Below are 15,030 nucleotides of genomic sequence, written 5' to 3' on the forward strand. Positions count from 1 at the left end.
TCAGGTCAGAGTGCAGCCACTCCACCTTTATCCCTGATCCCCTGAGCCTCAGGTTCCCTGCGAGAGACAGGACATGCTCACCTGCCCTCCAGCATCCACTGCAGTGATCACCAGGATTTTAGGGGCAGCCTGGCTTTAGGGACGAGGTACAAGATGCCAAAGCCAAATGCTTCTCAGCTGGGGCACAAATGGGTACAAGACAGGACTTTGGAGGTCCGAGGTCCCAGCTGGGAAAAGTGTCCCAGTGCAATCATGGGAGGGGTAGGGCAGCTCCATCACAAGGGTTTAAGGGACACTGAAGGGTAGGACAGCTCCATCAGAAGGGTTTAAGGGATGCTGAAGGGTAGGGCAGCTCCATCAGGAGGGTTTAAGGGGCACTGAGGGATAGGGTAGCTCCACTGGGAGGGTTTAATAACTTGGTCAACACTCTGGATGCCCTGGAATGGCACTGGTGATCTTCCTGCTGAGCAGGCAACTTTCTGAAGACCTCCAGCAACCTCTTCATCCCACCACCACTAGGACTTGTGGATCCAAGGGATAAACCACACCGAGAGCAGCTGGCATCCCACAGGGCACAAGGGGTGGCTCAGGGCTGAAGTCACCAGGCAGCCAAGCCCGGAGGCGGGGTCAACCCTTCCTTAGGGACACCAGGAAGCCCATCCCCAGCAGGGGCACCACTCACCTTCCATCAGGGTTTTCTTGGCCAGGGCGGCGGCCTGGTGCGAGCTGTACTTGAGCACCGCGAGCTTGGCCTGTCCCTGGTGGGGGCTGGCGTGCAGGGTGACGCTGAGGATGCCCTGGGTGGCCCTCTGCAGCGTGGCCTCCAGCTCCTGCCGGCTCACCGAGGCGGCCAGGCCGTCCACGCTCAGCTCGCGCTTCTGCGTGCTCCGGCACACCACGATGGCGCAGCCCCGGCGCACCTGGTAGTTGTTGAAGGTGGCGATGGCGTCCCTGGCACCGCGCTGGCTGCTGTAGCGGGCGTAGGCGAAGCCCCGGTTGAGCCCGCTGAAGGTCATCATGAGGCGGAACTCATAGAGCTTCCCCACGCTCTGGAAGAGCGGGATCAGGACGTCCTCGTACAGGTCCTGCGGCAGCTTCCCGATGAACACCTCGGTGCCGGCGGGCGGCGGGGCACCCACCCAGCCTGCGGGCACACAGCACAGCCGGGGGGTCCCCCGTGAGCGGAGCTGCCGTGCCCACGGGGCGCCAGCTGCCCCCATCACGTACCTGGGGGGGGCCCCCCGTAGCGCCTCTGCCCGTTGATCTGCACCAGCTCGATGCCCGTCTCCCTCTCCCAGGCGAGCAGGGACGTCTTGCTGGCCTGGTTGATGCTGCTGGTCCACCTCTGAGGAGAGAGATGAGTGTGAGGAGTGAAATGTTTCCAGCCTCCCCAGCTGGGAGCGTGGCAGCCCCAGGAGGGAACCAGCCAACTCGGTGCCTGCCAGTGTGTGGTGGAGAAAATGAACCCCTCCACTCTCAGGAAACTCGAGCCTCCCAACACTGCCCATCCCAAAGATGGCCCTGCCCACTGTCCCAGCCAGCTCCACAGGGCTCAGTCCAGAAACTTCGTTAGACCCCAAGGCCACCAACAGTTCCCTGCAAGGGCTTGGGAAGCCACACAGGCAGCAGCTGGTGCTGCAAGAGGGGGCTGGAGCACAGAGCCAAGGTAACCCACTGCATCATAGTAGATTTAAACTGAAAGAGAGTAGGTTACACTGGATATTGGGAAGAAATCCTTCCCTGTGAGGGTGGGGAGGCTCTGGCACAGGTTGTCCAGAGAAGCTGTGGCTGCCCCTGCATCCCTGGAAGTGTTCAAAGACAGGTTGGACAAGGCTTGGAGCAACCTGGCCTAGTGGCAGGTGTCCCTGCCTGTGGCAAAGGGTGGAATGAAACCTGGAAACATTTTTTTCTTGCCTCAATAAAAACTGAAATGGAATAATATTTTTGTTATCAAACTTCCAAAGAAGGATAGCGACCTGAATTGGGGCTAGGCTGGAAAATTCCCATGACTAAAGCCCATTTTCTGTTGGTCCTATAAACAGTGGTCCAAAGTGAGACCCTTTGAGCTCTCCTGGACCACAGGGGTCTACTTTACATCTTGTAACTCAACAGCAGGACCCTCCACATTCCTTTTCATCCTTACCCTTTTCTATAATTTTCTCCCTACTCCTAGGCTCCACGTAGATAGTTTTGGGGGTTATTTTGGTATGGATTGATTGATTTTGAATTTTTGTTTGCTTTGTCTCGGTGTCCTTTAACCACCTGGTAAGTAGCAGAGTGAACGTCGCCAATGAACTTTGTCGTGCTGTTTTATATTAAATTTAGATTACATCAAACCTGGTTTTGCCAGAACCTTTCCTGGTGATTCCTTAAGCAACTTTAAAATACTCATTCACAACAAACAGACAGCAGGATGGCAAGTGAGTCACTGACTACTTACAAAAGCATGGAGTAAGTCTAAATCCTAAATTCAGAGATATTCTGATGGAAAAAGAGACCTTCTTCTCTAGTCCAAGCAGCGAAACAAGCTTAGAAAAATACACCAGGAACAGCCTGTACAAACCAGAGGACAATTTAACTGGCTGGAATATATTTTAAAGGGCTCTGCTCCCCCAGAAGGAGCTGCACAAAACTCTCCAGTCAGGAAATGGAATTCCTACCTAATGGCAGTTGCAGAAGGAATGGAATTAACAGAAGGACCTCCTAAAGTTTCTAAATTACAAATGGCTATAAATGCACATCCACTGGCATTAGAACAACCTGTTAAACCCTCACCAATTTCAGGTGCACCTCCCCTCACTGAGGGGAGGCCAACAGAAATATTTGGTTCACTGATGCCTGAGCAAAAAGGGTAAATGACAATACAAGGCTGTTTCACTAAACATCAACACAAACAAACAACAGAAGAAGGTGAAGGTAGGAGTAAGAGGGTTAAAAGCATTTTTTCTAACATCAGAATGGAGCAATAATGACCTCTGTGGGCTTCTGTGCTGTTTGGGCTGGTGCCACACAGTGGCTCTGCCAATGGGAATCCCTAAATTGGGAATAAAAACTGGCAACTACTTTTGAATATAGCCAGGAAAACACTGTTCAAGGTAGGATGGGTTAAATCCCATGCCAAAGATAACAAACCAGCCATAAACTGGAATCAAAAGGTTGGTGGATTAACTAAAATCAGGGAGACAAAGACAGAAGACTCCCTAAATCAGAAATGGTATCAACTAGAAGAATGGTTACATCAGAAATTTGGTGACACTGATGAAGCAGCCATTTATTTTGCTGCACAGAGCAAAGGGTGGCCCCTAAACAGGGGAAAACTTGTGAAACTATTCTTGCAGAATGTCCTTAGATTAGCATTACTATTGGATCACCCTGCTAAAGCTTCACACCCCCCCACCCCCACCCCCGCACATCAAGAAAAGAAAAGCTTTATGATCTCCATGGAAACTGGATTCCATGGGGCCACTCAGGCCCTCTGCAGGACACAATACACCCTCCCAGGAGGAGTCTCTGGCCTGCTCGTGGCACCCAAAAGGCCAGGGTGTCATCTTGGTTATTAGGTCTCCCGATTCCACCCCGAGTGATAATGGCTCACATTTCTCATGTAAAGAGGTACACTAATGGGTCAGGAGCGGGATGAATTCAAGGAAGGAATTCAGTGGATATTCTTCATCCCATATTGCCCCCAGTCAAACGGAATCACAGAAAGGGCCAACGCGCTATTGAAAAAGAGCCTTAAGCTACACGCGACCGAGCGCGGGATTTCGACTTCCCAGAGCACTCCAGCAACTAAATAATCGGTGTGGAGTCGCAGGGAGCCCTGGGAGCCGAGCCGTCTTTCTAAAACCTGCATCAGGTGCTCCTCCTTCCATTAAAAGGGAACATCTGACAGCATTGCAGCCAGGACAGCGTGTTATGGTAAAATTACCCCGAATTGGAACGGTGCCTCTGAGTCTGACTAAACCTTGTGGCCCGCTTGCTTGGGAAACTCCTGACAGCAGTGGTACAAAACATAGGATTTTCCCTTCTTTTTAATGGGGTAACCTGTCTGGGCAAATCCCACCCAGACTTGTATTATTTTACTTTTTAGGAGCGCCACTTAATAGCATGAATTTGGCAGAGGGAAATATAACCATAATATGTGAAACACAACCTCCAACCAAAGGAAGGGAAATGTACTTGCTCAGTTTCCAGTATTGAAACAAAATATGACAGGGAAGTAGTGGTGGAGGGTAAGTGGGCTAATATATATCGGCACAACAAAAACTAACTTAAACCTCACAATGCTCCTCCCAGGCTCCTGATTAGACTGGACCCTGTGCCACAAATATTTCAGCCAGCAACAAGTGCTATTTAATCCTTCATGGTCCATCAAACGAGTGGAATTATCAAAGCAGGGTAATATTTTAATTAAACCCGTCAGCTCACCGTTCCTGTCTACATCCTACACCGTCATAGATGGCCCCTCACCTGCCCAAAACCATCAAGGGCAGATGTGACCGGTATTAAACAGGAGGGATGCTGAAGCCCCAGCAACCAGAATAAACTCAGTGATTTCTTACAAGCATTAGGAACTGGCCTTTATCAGATATATAATGGGAAAGGATTGATGGAAAGGATCACTTGCTAACGGTGAATGCCACCAGGTCGCGGCACCTCTCCCTGTCCAAGAGGTTTCACCTTTCCTGAAGACCTTCGGATGAGGGTGAGGACCCACACCGGCGCGACACGCGGTGAAAGGCGGATGAACGACCAGCCCCGTTACCCCGCGGGGAGCTTTGTGGCCCGGCTCTGTGGCTCCCGCGAGGCGTCCCAGCACAGGGACTCCCCTGTTCCGGACCGGGGGGCTGCGTGGGCTGCGGGGAGAGGCAGGACCCGGCTCTCCATCCCTCCATCACGCGGTGATAACGGGGCTGCCCCGCTCCCCGCCGGCACCGGCTCCCCTCGGGGGAAGGTGCGGAACGCGGTCACTCTGGGACCGGGACTGGCGTCGTCCCCGCTGAGCTCCCAGCCGGGGCTCGGGGGCTCCGGTCCCCGCGGGAAGGGTCACCCCGGGGGGAGCTGTGCCCGCACCCCGCTTCCCCCGCCCGCCGCAGTCCCCGGGCCGCCCCGCCGGCGCCCACCTTCGCCTGCATCGTCGCCGCTCGTCCCGTGGTTCCCGCCGCTGCCCTCCGCCTGGACTGGGGTCCGAGAGGTCACAGCACCGCCCTCCCGCTCCGCCCCACCCCGGACGGCCCTCGGGGACCTGCGGGCAGCGCCCACGTTTTCCGTCGAGGGTCGTGCCTTGCCTATCCCTCCCTTCCCCCATGCCTTTCGCTGCCTTTCCCTCCTTTGTCTTGCCCACCTTTCCTGCTGGTACTCAAGGCAATTCAAGGCGGGGGGTAAGGGAAGGCAAGGAGTTGCTGCAAGAGGTACAGCAGCACCACTGAACTGTCATAACAGAATCATCAAGGTTGGAACAGACCTTCAAGATCACCTAGCCCAGTTATTAGACCCCAGCTAACAATGTCCCAAAAAGATACTCCGGGTCTGAAACCATTCACACTGACAGCCGGAAGGCTTCTTGCTGCTTCTTCCAGTACCTTCTAAGAAAGACTAATTTTGGCGGGTCAAGAAACATCTGCTATGAAGAAATCGTTCAAAAAATTTTCCGATGCGCAGGAGAGTTCATTGGCCTAAATCTCCACTGCATTATAAAACGGGGATTAAGAGCACAGGCGCGTGTGTGAGACACCGAAATGTTAACGTTAACGTTAATGACTCCAAACAAACTGGCCGACTGTGGAGGCGAATCTGAGAGCTGGGACGGTTTTATCGTGCCAGTGATCTCCGAACCTCCCCAGAAAGGCCCCATTCACGCGGGACGTTCACGCTTACAATAGTATTCATCCCTTCTGATGGGCCGTAAGTGCTGCCAAGTGAGGGGCAGTGCAAAACTCCCCGCCACCTAAATCCAAAGTGAATTAACCATCCGGACTCCGTGTTTCGTGGTCTTTCTCCCATCTCCGGTGGATCAGTACTGTAACCATCCCTTCGGCACACAGACATCGAAATTACAATCAAGTGTCCTCGCTGGGTACACTTGAGGTGAGATCTTTCTACTCTTATCCCCCCTCTTTCTTTTCCTTACACATTTTCTTAAGTGCTCTGTTTTTCTATTGCTGCATTACTATAGCTAACAACCAAAATGGTTACATACCTGCTTTCCACTGTTCTAAAATAAACTCTCTCTATACTTATTTATAAATAAATAAATAAATATATTTATATATTTAACAGTTTATATATATTAACAGTTCAGTGCTGTTTCACTCTAATCCGACCCAAGGGATCTATTAACGAGAACCTGGGTTACCCTCCTCTTCAGGGACAGTGTAGTAACCTTATTTATTTCTAGCAAGGGAATTCAGCGCCACTGTCCAGGACCTCAGAGAACAATTCCAAACCCTTCACAACACTGTCACTTGCTGGGCTATACTGAATTATTCCATATTGCCCCTTGGACAGGCTCTGCATCTTCTCTGACATTCCACAGTGCACAATCCAGAGCAGCTTTTCTGTTTCCTTACTGAGCTCCTGCAAGTAACAGGTCAGCTCTCAAAGCTCTTGCAACAAGGAGAGATCAACCAAGAGCCTGTAGGATTCGCTTTGGAAGGAGGCATAAGGACGGTGCAGATCCCAAAAGTCTTCAGAACTATGGGAAGAGGAAAAAAATTAATACTACAAACCTTGAAGTACGGACACACCAAAGAAATCATACCAAAGAAATGTAAATTGAATACAAAATTATAGTTATAATAATAATAATAATAAAAAAAAGTTTAAAAGTTTTGTCCTTTCTTCTTAGGGAGAAAAAAAAGGGCTTGTCCAGCCAGTATGCCTTGAGTTGTCCTTTATATTTCTAAAGATAAGCTGTTTGGCCACACCACCATCTTGGTAAAAATCCAAGAAAAAGTGGGAAGGGAAATTACTGATTCACATCCACAAGGAAAAAAAAAAATCACTAGTGATCCAGATTCATAAAGATATGAAGAAACACACCTGGATTACCTTCAGAAATGGTTCTTTCAAGTGGAAATCCACATTAGCAACGTGCCTATTTGTGCACTGCTGCTATAAAATGTAATTAGGCTTTTGAATATATTGACCAATGAGTGATTATTCCAAGAAATTCGTAGCTCTTACCCTCCTATCTAACACCCTCTTGCTTTTCTGAAATGTATCCCAACAAACCAAAGTGTTGCCACTAGATGGCAAAATGAGACTGAATCTTTTACATGATCTCAAATTTTATTCACTGGGTGGAGATAAAAGAGAAATACATTAATATATTTGTAACAATTTTAATCCTCTGATATTTGTTTGGACAACAGTAACAGTTGCAGGTATCCTACCACATGAAAGGGAATTTCCCATTTTCCATTCATACATTTTAAAGCATCTTTGGAATCTTGCAACAGTCACAATTTTTAACAAATCGCCTTGTCATTATAATTAGGCAGGATTTCTCTTTTTCCTCGTGCTCACCCTGATTACATAAAGGTTTGTAACTTCCTTCATAGAAATTTTCATTTGGTATCTTTCAATAGCAAACCAGATTTTTTTTTATCACTTCTCAAACCACGTGAAAGAGTAATTTGATTAAACAGACTTTTTTGGTGTTAATGGAACAGATCCAACACGTAGTGCAGAAAACAAGTTCCCCCCTGTACTGGCCCATCAGTTTGTACCACAGGTGCCTGTCTAGGCAAGGCTTAATTGTCAGAACTGAGCCCAGAGCCACAAGCACTGCCCAAGGCTCTTATTTTGATTCATAATTGCACGAAGACATCAATGAAATTAACTGAGAATGTGTTTCTCAGCTGATGCTGGACAATAGCTGTTTTCTCTGAAGGGAAAAGAATAATTCTGTTGTCAGGTTTATATGGCTCCCCCAGCTGATTAAGTTACTAAATGGGGCAGAATATTTTCAGGACAAAGAGCCGACTGACATTGTTAATACATTAATTCTTTTGGAGGGACAAAACACACCCGTCCAACATCTCCCAAAGCCAAGCACAGCACAGTTGTACCCACACGTGAGCACAGACAGAGTGGGCTTGTGAGACCCACCAGGGCATCTTGGACATGACCCTTCCATCATGTTATTCATCAGTAAGAGGGAGGTAGAAGAATCAAGACATTTGACAGAATCAATTCTGCATCACACAAAGCTGAGTTGTGTGTTTGCTGCACAGCAGTTCAGGAACGAGCCCAAAGCAGTTTCAGGCTTTGCCCATATAAAAGTCTTTTCCTCATTCCCATTTCTAGTCCTCGAGGTCTCGTTAGTAAATGAATAAATTGTGAAGATCCCCTTTCTCTAGTTCTCCTCTTGCTCAGAGACTGGAAATGTGCAATGTCCAATGGCAATTTTTTCATATTTCCAAATTAATAGTCTGTTATGTTTTGTTAATTCCAAAATTAAGCCTCTCGCCTGATTTTGATAACTTTAAAAAATGTGTTCTGAATCATTGTGCTTATGAGAGACAGCTTATAAATGGTGTTTAGACGAACAGCTCCCTGGATGGAAGACTGCAGGTATTCTGCATTTTGCCTCTGAATGTGAAGAGGATTGCGCTCACCAGAACTTCACAGTCCAGCAGTGAGCAGAGATGTCCAGCAGAACAGTGAATGGACTGAGAAAGAGAATCTGCTCCCAGAACCTCAGCAAAGTGACCCTTCTGTAGCAAAACCAAACAAAACTCAACCAACCAACCAAACCGTGTGAAAGACAAATAATTATAATAAAGAGCTGTCCTGTTTCTTCCCAGACTTGGTATCTTATATCTGGTCCACACAAATGTCCAGGAGCTCAAAGGCTTTATTGAACCTGGATAAATTAAATAGTAAGAGTGATATGGGATGAGAAACAAGTGGGAGTTCTGCAGAACAGTTAAAAAGAGGCAGTTGTAGGAAATTTTCAGAGCACACAGTTCAGACACTTCAGTGTCTGTCTTCACATTTCTTTCAGTGTCACACCTTGCTATTTATAACTCACTTATAATAAAACCACCTGAAACTAATGTCTAAATATCACAGTGTGTTACACTATACAGGGGATAACAGTCAAACAGGAAGAAACACATAAAAAGTGCTCAACTTTCTCTGGAAAATGTTGTTTTAATTCTGAGAGTTTAAATCTGAAACACGAAGTAGCACGTGACCCATAAGCCAGTACAGAACAGGAAAAAAAAAAAAAACAACGAAAATATATCGAAATAAACAAAAAGACACCACAAACAAATAATAATAATTTTAAAAATATAGAAAAAAAAGGCCTCAGTTACTGAAAAGCAACAGGAACAAACTTAACACCAATTTGTAGATGTTAAAAAGGGCATATCCACTCAGTGCCAGGGAATTCAGTAGTGCCACAGATCCCATTGATGCTGTTGGTTTCAGGGGCTATCAAAATGTCATCCACCTACTATAGTAAGGCTCCACCAGGGTTTCGATTTCTCCAGTCCTCCAGTTCTTTTGCCAGTTGACTTCCAGATATTGCAGGGTTCTTTTAAACCCCCACCCCACACACACCACAGGAGAACCGTTCAAGCCAGCGGGTTCTTCCTCCCTGTGTTTGGGTTTTCCCATTCCAAAGCAAAAACTTCTTGACTTTCAGAATTCAAAGGGATACAGATAAAGGCATTTTTCAGGTCTAATACTGAGAACCACTTTAATGTCCAACATACTCTGTAGGTTACCCATCAAAATCTGCTCTTCCGAAAACCTCCTCCTAGTTTTAATAGTCATTTCTTTCTCCATACTATCAAACAACACCTCTAACTTGGCACTGATATCTTTCTAGTCCAGATCCTGGGTTTTAAATCATCATTTTGAATGCTTTTGCCATTTAATCTGGGTTATCTCACAGAGAGGGGTCCACCACCACCCCTCCTTGTCTAGCTCTAGTTCTTCCTGCAACCAGACTGCAATTCTCTTCTCTCTCTGACACATTCTCTCTACCTTTTCTTCTAGATGTGCTAAATCTGCCTCTTCATGTGCCAGTTCCCTTGCAAGATTGGTTTCTGCATCTTGATTATCTGTTCCCCCACCCAACCATGAGGTCTAAGTTGTCCTCCTTATCGGGGAGATGTTTAGAATAATTTTTTCCTGTGCTACTCGTTGAACAACAACAATTTAACTGCTTCCCTTGAGCCTCCTTTTCAAGGGCTAACACCAATGTCCAAGAGGGTTGGATTCACACCACAGTCTTTCTGCTGCTCCAGGTGGTTCTGCAAAGTGCAAACCTCATCCCACTTTGGCTCCCACCTTAAAAACAGCATTAATTGTAACACTGTGTGTTATAATTCAGTGTTCCATGACGGCTCCCCTTGATTATAATGCTTAATTCAGTTCTCCCTGGTAGCTGTTCCCCAGGGGGTTCATCCATCTTCCTAAAATGCAGCCAAGTGGGGGCTTTTCCAAAATGCCCCCTTCAGATTGTCCACTGCCCATCTCTGAACAGTAACAGGCCCAAAATGTTACAATTCAGAAACAAATACAAATGCAAAACAATATCAACTGAGAAAACAAAACCAAACACCAAATAACCCACCCAATGCACTGGAAAATCCACATGTCTTGTATGGGCAGGATTCCCTAAAAGAATAATAATAAATAGAAATAATAATAATAATAATAATAATAATAAGAAGAAGAAGAATAAAAATAGCCTTAATATTGACTGGGATCTTACCTGCATCCCAGACTGGTCCAAGGATCTGTGGTCTTCTCCAGGAAAGTCCTGGTGCTGTCCTGAAGATCCAGAGATCCCTCAGATCCACGGGAGGTCAGGTAGAGCTGTCCCATCTGGGGGGCCAAAAATGATACCAAAAGGCAGCACAAACAAACTTTTAAACACCAATTTGTAGATGTTAAAAAGGGAATTCTTTATTCAGCGTGCTGGAGAGCTCTTCTAATAAAACATGCCAAGTGGTGGATGGATAGAGCTTTTAATTACACACTGTTTACGTATTCACTAGGTATTTTGGCTTCCTTTATACATATTCATTAGTTTATTTATATAGCCACACCCCTGGAAGTCTTTCTTTGGTCTTTCCAGGTCATCTTTATCGTCTTGACCTCAGTTCCTGAGCAGGTACAGCATCATTGTATTCCACCACCCAAAACTGTTATGTTTGTTCTTTATTTTATATTCTCTTTTATTTTTATCTCTATTTAGTTGACATCTTCTTTGTTTGAGTACACCCCTATTGAATTTTCTAGGACTTCTCTAAGATTATATTGCTCCTTGTTTGGGCATTCTGGGATACTGAGAGTAAAGTTTCTATTTCTTCCATCAAATACCACAGTTCATTTTCTCAAAACAGTTCTGGCTCAGTTGTTCTCCCTGGATTCCAGCTCACCTCTGCCTCCTCTTGTAAAAAATTGTGCTTTGGGAAATAAACCATCTAAAATAGGAATGTAAAATATTTATCTAGTTCTTTCAAAACATGATAACAAAAAAAGTAAACAGTATATAGTAATTGATGATGAATTTCCCTTGAGATTGACATGCATATTTTGTTGGTTTAAATCCTGGCATTTTGAAACAAACCCAATTATTTTCATGCCATGAATAATCATTAGGGAAAACCAGCAACCCTGCATTTCAAAAAAGTCGTATTTCACCTGGAAATTCAATCGGAGAGGAAGAGCTCACATACGAATCACTCACCCAAAGAGTTAAAACATTAAGTAGGAATGAATTACTTACGTTATCTTCCTCTGTATTATCACTGTTGTTAAATTCATCCCTATCTTTGAACCCAAGTGGAAGTGGTGGCCCAATGAATTCATCACCTTCATCATCATCATCATCATCAGTATCCTCAGCTGGACCTTTAGCAGAACTGGGGGATTGCTGGAAAGTCACTCTGGGATTGCTGGAAAGTCCACCCATAGTACAATTCATGTGTACAATTTGAAATATGTTCAAAATCCTTGTTTCTGAGGAAAAAATATCTCCAATTATGAATACACTGTAATTTGAACACAAGGTCAGCCCGAAAATTTGAAAAGCATGGGATGTTCAAGAATTCAGCTCCTGGGAAACTCTGAGCCAGTCATAGAGAGGAACATAAATATTGAAAACTAAACTAACATTCAAAACACAACTATACCCCAGACGATGTTGGTTACCAGCAGCTTTGTTTTCCTCCGAGTCATCTGTTTTCTGATGTGAGAAATTCACTCTCAAAAACTTTCAGGATTGGCAAAATCTTTACCCATGAAGGTCTGAAATGAGCACATTAATATAAAAGCTGTTGAAACATTTTTTTTCTTGGTCTCAGCGTTGCAAAATCGCAAATGGCTTTTCTTATTGGTCAGTAAGCTGTTCATGGGTATCCATAGTTCAGCTGATGAAAATAACCAAAAATGGGCTGAGTTAAAATAATCATCGTTTCTTTAGCTGCGAGAATAGTTGGATAGACTTGAAATACTGTTTTTTAAAAAATTTGGATGAAATAAAAATTGTCATTGTCTTTGCTGCAAAGGGGGTTTTTGGGTTGTTTGAATAAACATGTAACAAAGAAAACCCCACTAGAAAACAAAAGAAGGCGAAGCAGATGGGCAGCCTGTTGTGGAAACACTGAATGGGAACACCTTGGGCTTCAGCTCCATCTGGGAATAGCAGCCCCTCCTTCCCAAGCTTTGCCTCCTTTTCCCTTCCCTCATCTCCAGCTTCCCCTTCTCACACTCAGCAAAGAGGTTTTTCAGTCTTTCCTCAGTAGACGTCTTTGCTGAGGGTTGCTGGGGGTTCCCTGCATTTTTTGGCAGCATCTGTAGACAAACCAGACAAATTATGCCATTTATGACCCCAACAGAGTGAGTAAGTCATGTACCTGAGAAAACAGCACTCTTGCTAGAATATCTCTAACTACTTACCTTATTTTTATGGCAAATAGATATTTGGTTCCCTCTGGTTTCTGAACAGAGTCCAGTTGCACTCTAGTGGTTGTATTTTAGGATTTCAGGCATTTTGGAATTTCCTAAATTCCATCTTGCCACCTGCTCAAAGTAACACAAATCACTGGCAATGGAAAATATCCTCCTTCAAGTCCTCATTTTTTTTTCCTATCAAGCTAAATCTTTACTGAGGGTTGAGTTCATAAAGAGTAATAAGTTCTAATTATTTTTCCCCCTTTCAAGTGTCGTATCTATAATCCAAGTATCAAATTTGTACAGTGACAACAATTCCCTCCATCCCTTTTCCTGCACTTGGCAGTCATCACCATGGGACTGTGATTCAGCCACTAGGTGGGGAGGAAGCCTCGCAGTCCCACTGCTGCAAATTGCTTTTTCAAATTGGCAAAGACCCTGTTTTTGCCTCTTGTATTAATGCACAGACATTGCAAAGCCAGAGTTAACACTTGACTGCAAGAATTAAGGGAATAAGAAATAAGGACATGGAGGAGTGGAAAGTGTGGCTCAGCAATTATTATAGGAAATAAGGATTATGTTAAAAATACTGTGATTTTTAAAGGATGTAAAAATAAAAGCATTTTTCCATGAATTACTGGCAGGACCTGCCCCTGAGGGCAGGATAACTGAGATTCTTGTCAGTCATAGATCCCTTGGGTGGGATTAGAGTGAAATGACACTGAATAGAGTGAATAGCATATATATGTGTGTGTGTAATGTATAATATGTAAAATATATATAATGTATATAAAATAGATAATGTATAGAAAATAGACAATGTATATCTAATATATATAATGCATATAACAATATATATATGTATAAATACGCAATGGAAAGGAGGTATGTAACCATTTTGCTTATTATCCATAGAAATATAACAATATAAAACTATAAACTTATCACTTACTAAAATGTACAAGCAATAGAAAGAGAAAGAAAGACTAAGAGCACGTAGTAGAGAGGAAAGATATCACCACTGTGGATCCAATGATGAGATTTGATTGTTGTAATTTAGATGTAAGTTGACCAAACTGGTGAAAAAGCATTATCCCACCTCGCCAGGGTCTGCTTCCCTTATCTCCCCCATCTAGCTCAAAACCCACCTTGTTGCTAAACAAAGGTTGTTTTCTCTGCTCCCCACACTGTGCCCCAGGGGGGAATATGAAGATCAGAGATTTTGCCACCACGCACCCAAAAATCTCTCCTCCTCCCCTTCGGTTGTGGGGTGCAAACCAGGCCCCAGCAAAGCATCTGCTGCTTTTGCAAAGGGCCCGGTTGTTTGAGTCAATAAAGTCACCATTTCAGCCCCCCACAGTCAGAGCTGGGCGTGCACCTTGGGGTGAGGTGACAGAGGAGGGACAATAGGCTGTCAGTGGCAAATATTCCCGGGATAAAAGGAACAATCAACTCAAAAAACAGAATTAGGCGGGACAAAAGAAAACCACGTGGTGAAGACCCATTGTGCTTTGGGATTGAGATGAACATGGAGACTAAATTCTTACGAGGTTTGAACTTTTTTTGGTTTCTTAGGGGAATGGACACATAACCTGAGTTATTCTAGAAAAACAAACCCTTCTGAAAACTGTTCAAAGCAAACCCTTGACCCCACTTAAAACAGGGACAGAACACCACCAGAAAGAGGTGACAGAACACCACCAGAAAGAGGTGAAACACGTTGCTGCTGTTTGAAGGCAGCAGAATGTGAACAGTGTGAATTTCCCCCCCTGTGTTGCCTAAAATGGTTTGACTCTCACATTTTCAAACATCAGTCACCAGCCCATCACTGCATCAAAAGAACTGCACCATTGGCAGCTGCTGTTGAAGAGACACATTTATTATGTGAAGGTTGTGCCACTGCAGGGTGTAAAACGCCTTTAAAACACCAACTTTTTTAAAAAGAGGGAAGAAAAGGTGTCGGTGGAAATGTATGCACCTGATAACAGCTGTAATTAGCTGCCTATTTACTGTGTGCTCATTTCTTGAAGTTTAAAATCGAACTCCTAAGATTCGAAGTGTATGATCAGTCCCAGCAGACAATTAGGATTTTCCCCTCTGAAATGTGTC

General features: G+C 44.9%; 1 protein-coding gene across 1 annotated transcript in view; it reads right to left on the minus strand.

The window, feature by feature from the left end:
- Positions 1–2,137, minus strand: part of DND1 (DND microRNA-mediated repression inhibitor 1) — a 4,529-nt gene extending 2,392 nt beyond the window's left edge. The window contains exons 1-3 of the mRNA XM_027888651.1: positions 2,096–2,137; positions 1,228–1,438; positions 683–1,144 (exon numbers count right to left, since the gene is read on the minus strand). Coding sequence (XP_027744452.1) covers positions 683–1,144; positions 1,228–1,438; positions 2,096–2,137 — 715 coding nt within the window. The remainder of the gene's footprint in view (positions 1–682; positions 1,145–1,227; positions 1,439–2,095) is intronic.
- Positions 2,138–15,030: the final 12,893 nt, after the last annotated feature.

This window comes from Empidonax traillii, unplaced genomic scaffold, assembly GCF_003031625.1.
Source record: "Empidonax traillii isolate 1590-97213 ecotype Southwest subspecies unplaced genomic scaffold, ASM303162v1 scaffold242:size1152717, whole genome shotgun sequence".
Taxonomy (NCBI): Eukaryota; Metazoa; Chordata; class Aves; order Passeriformes; family Tyrannidae; genus Empidonax; species Empidonax traillii.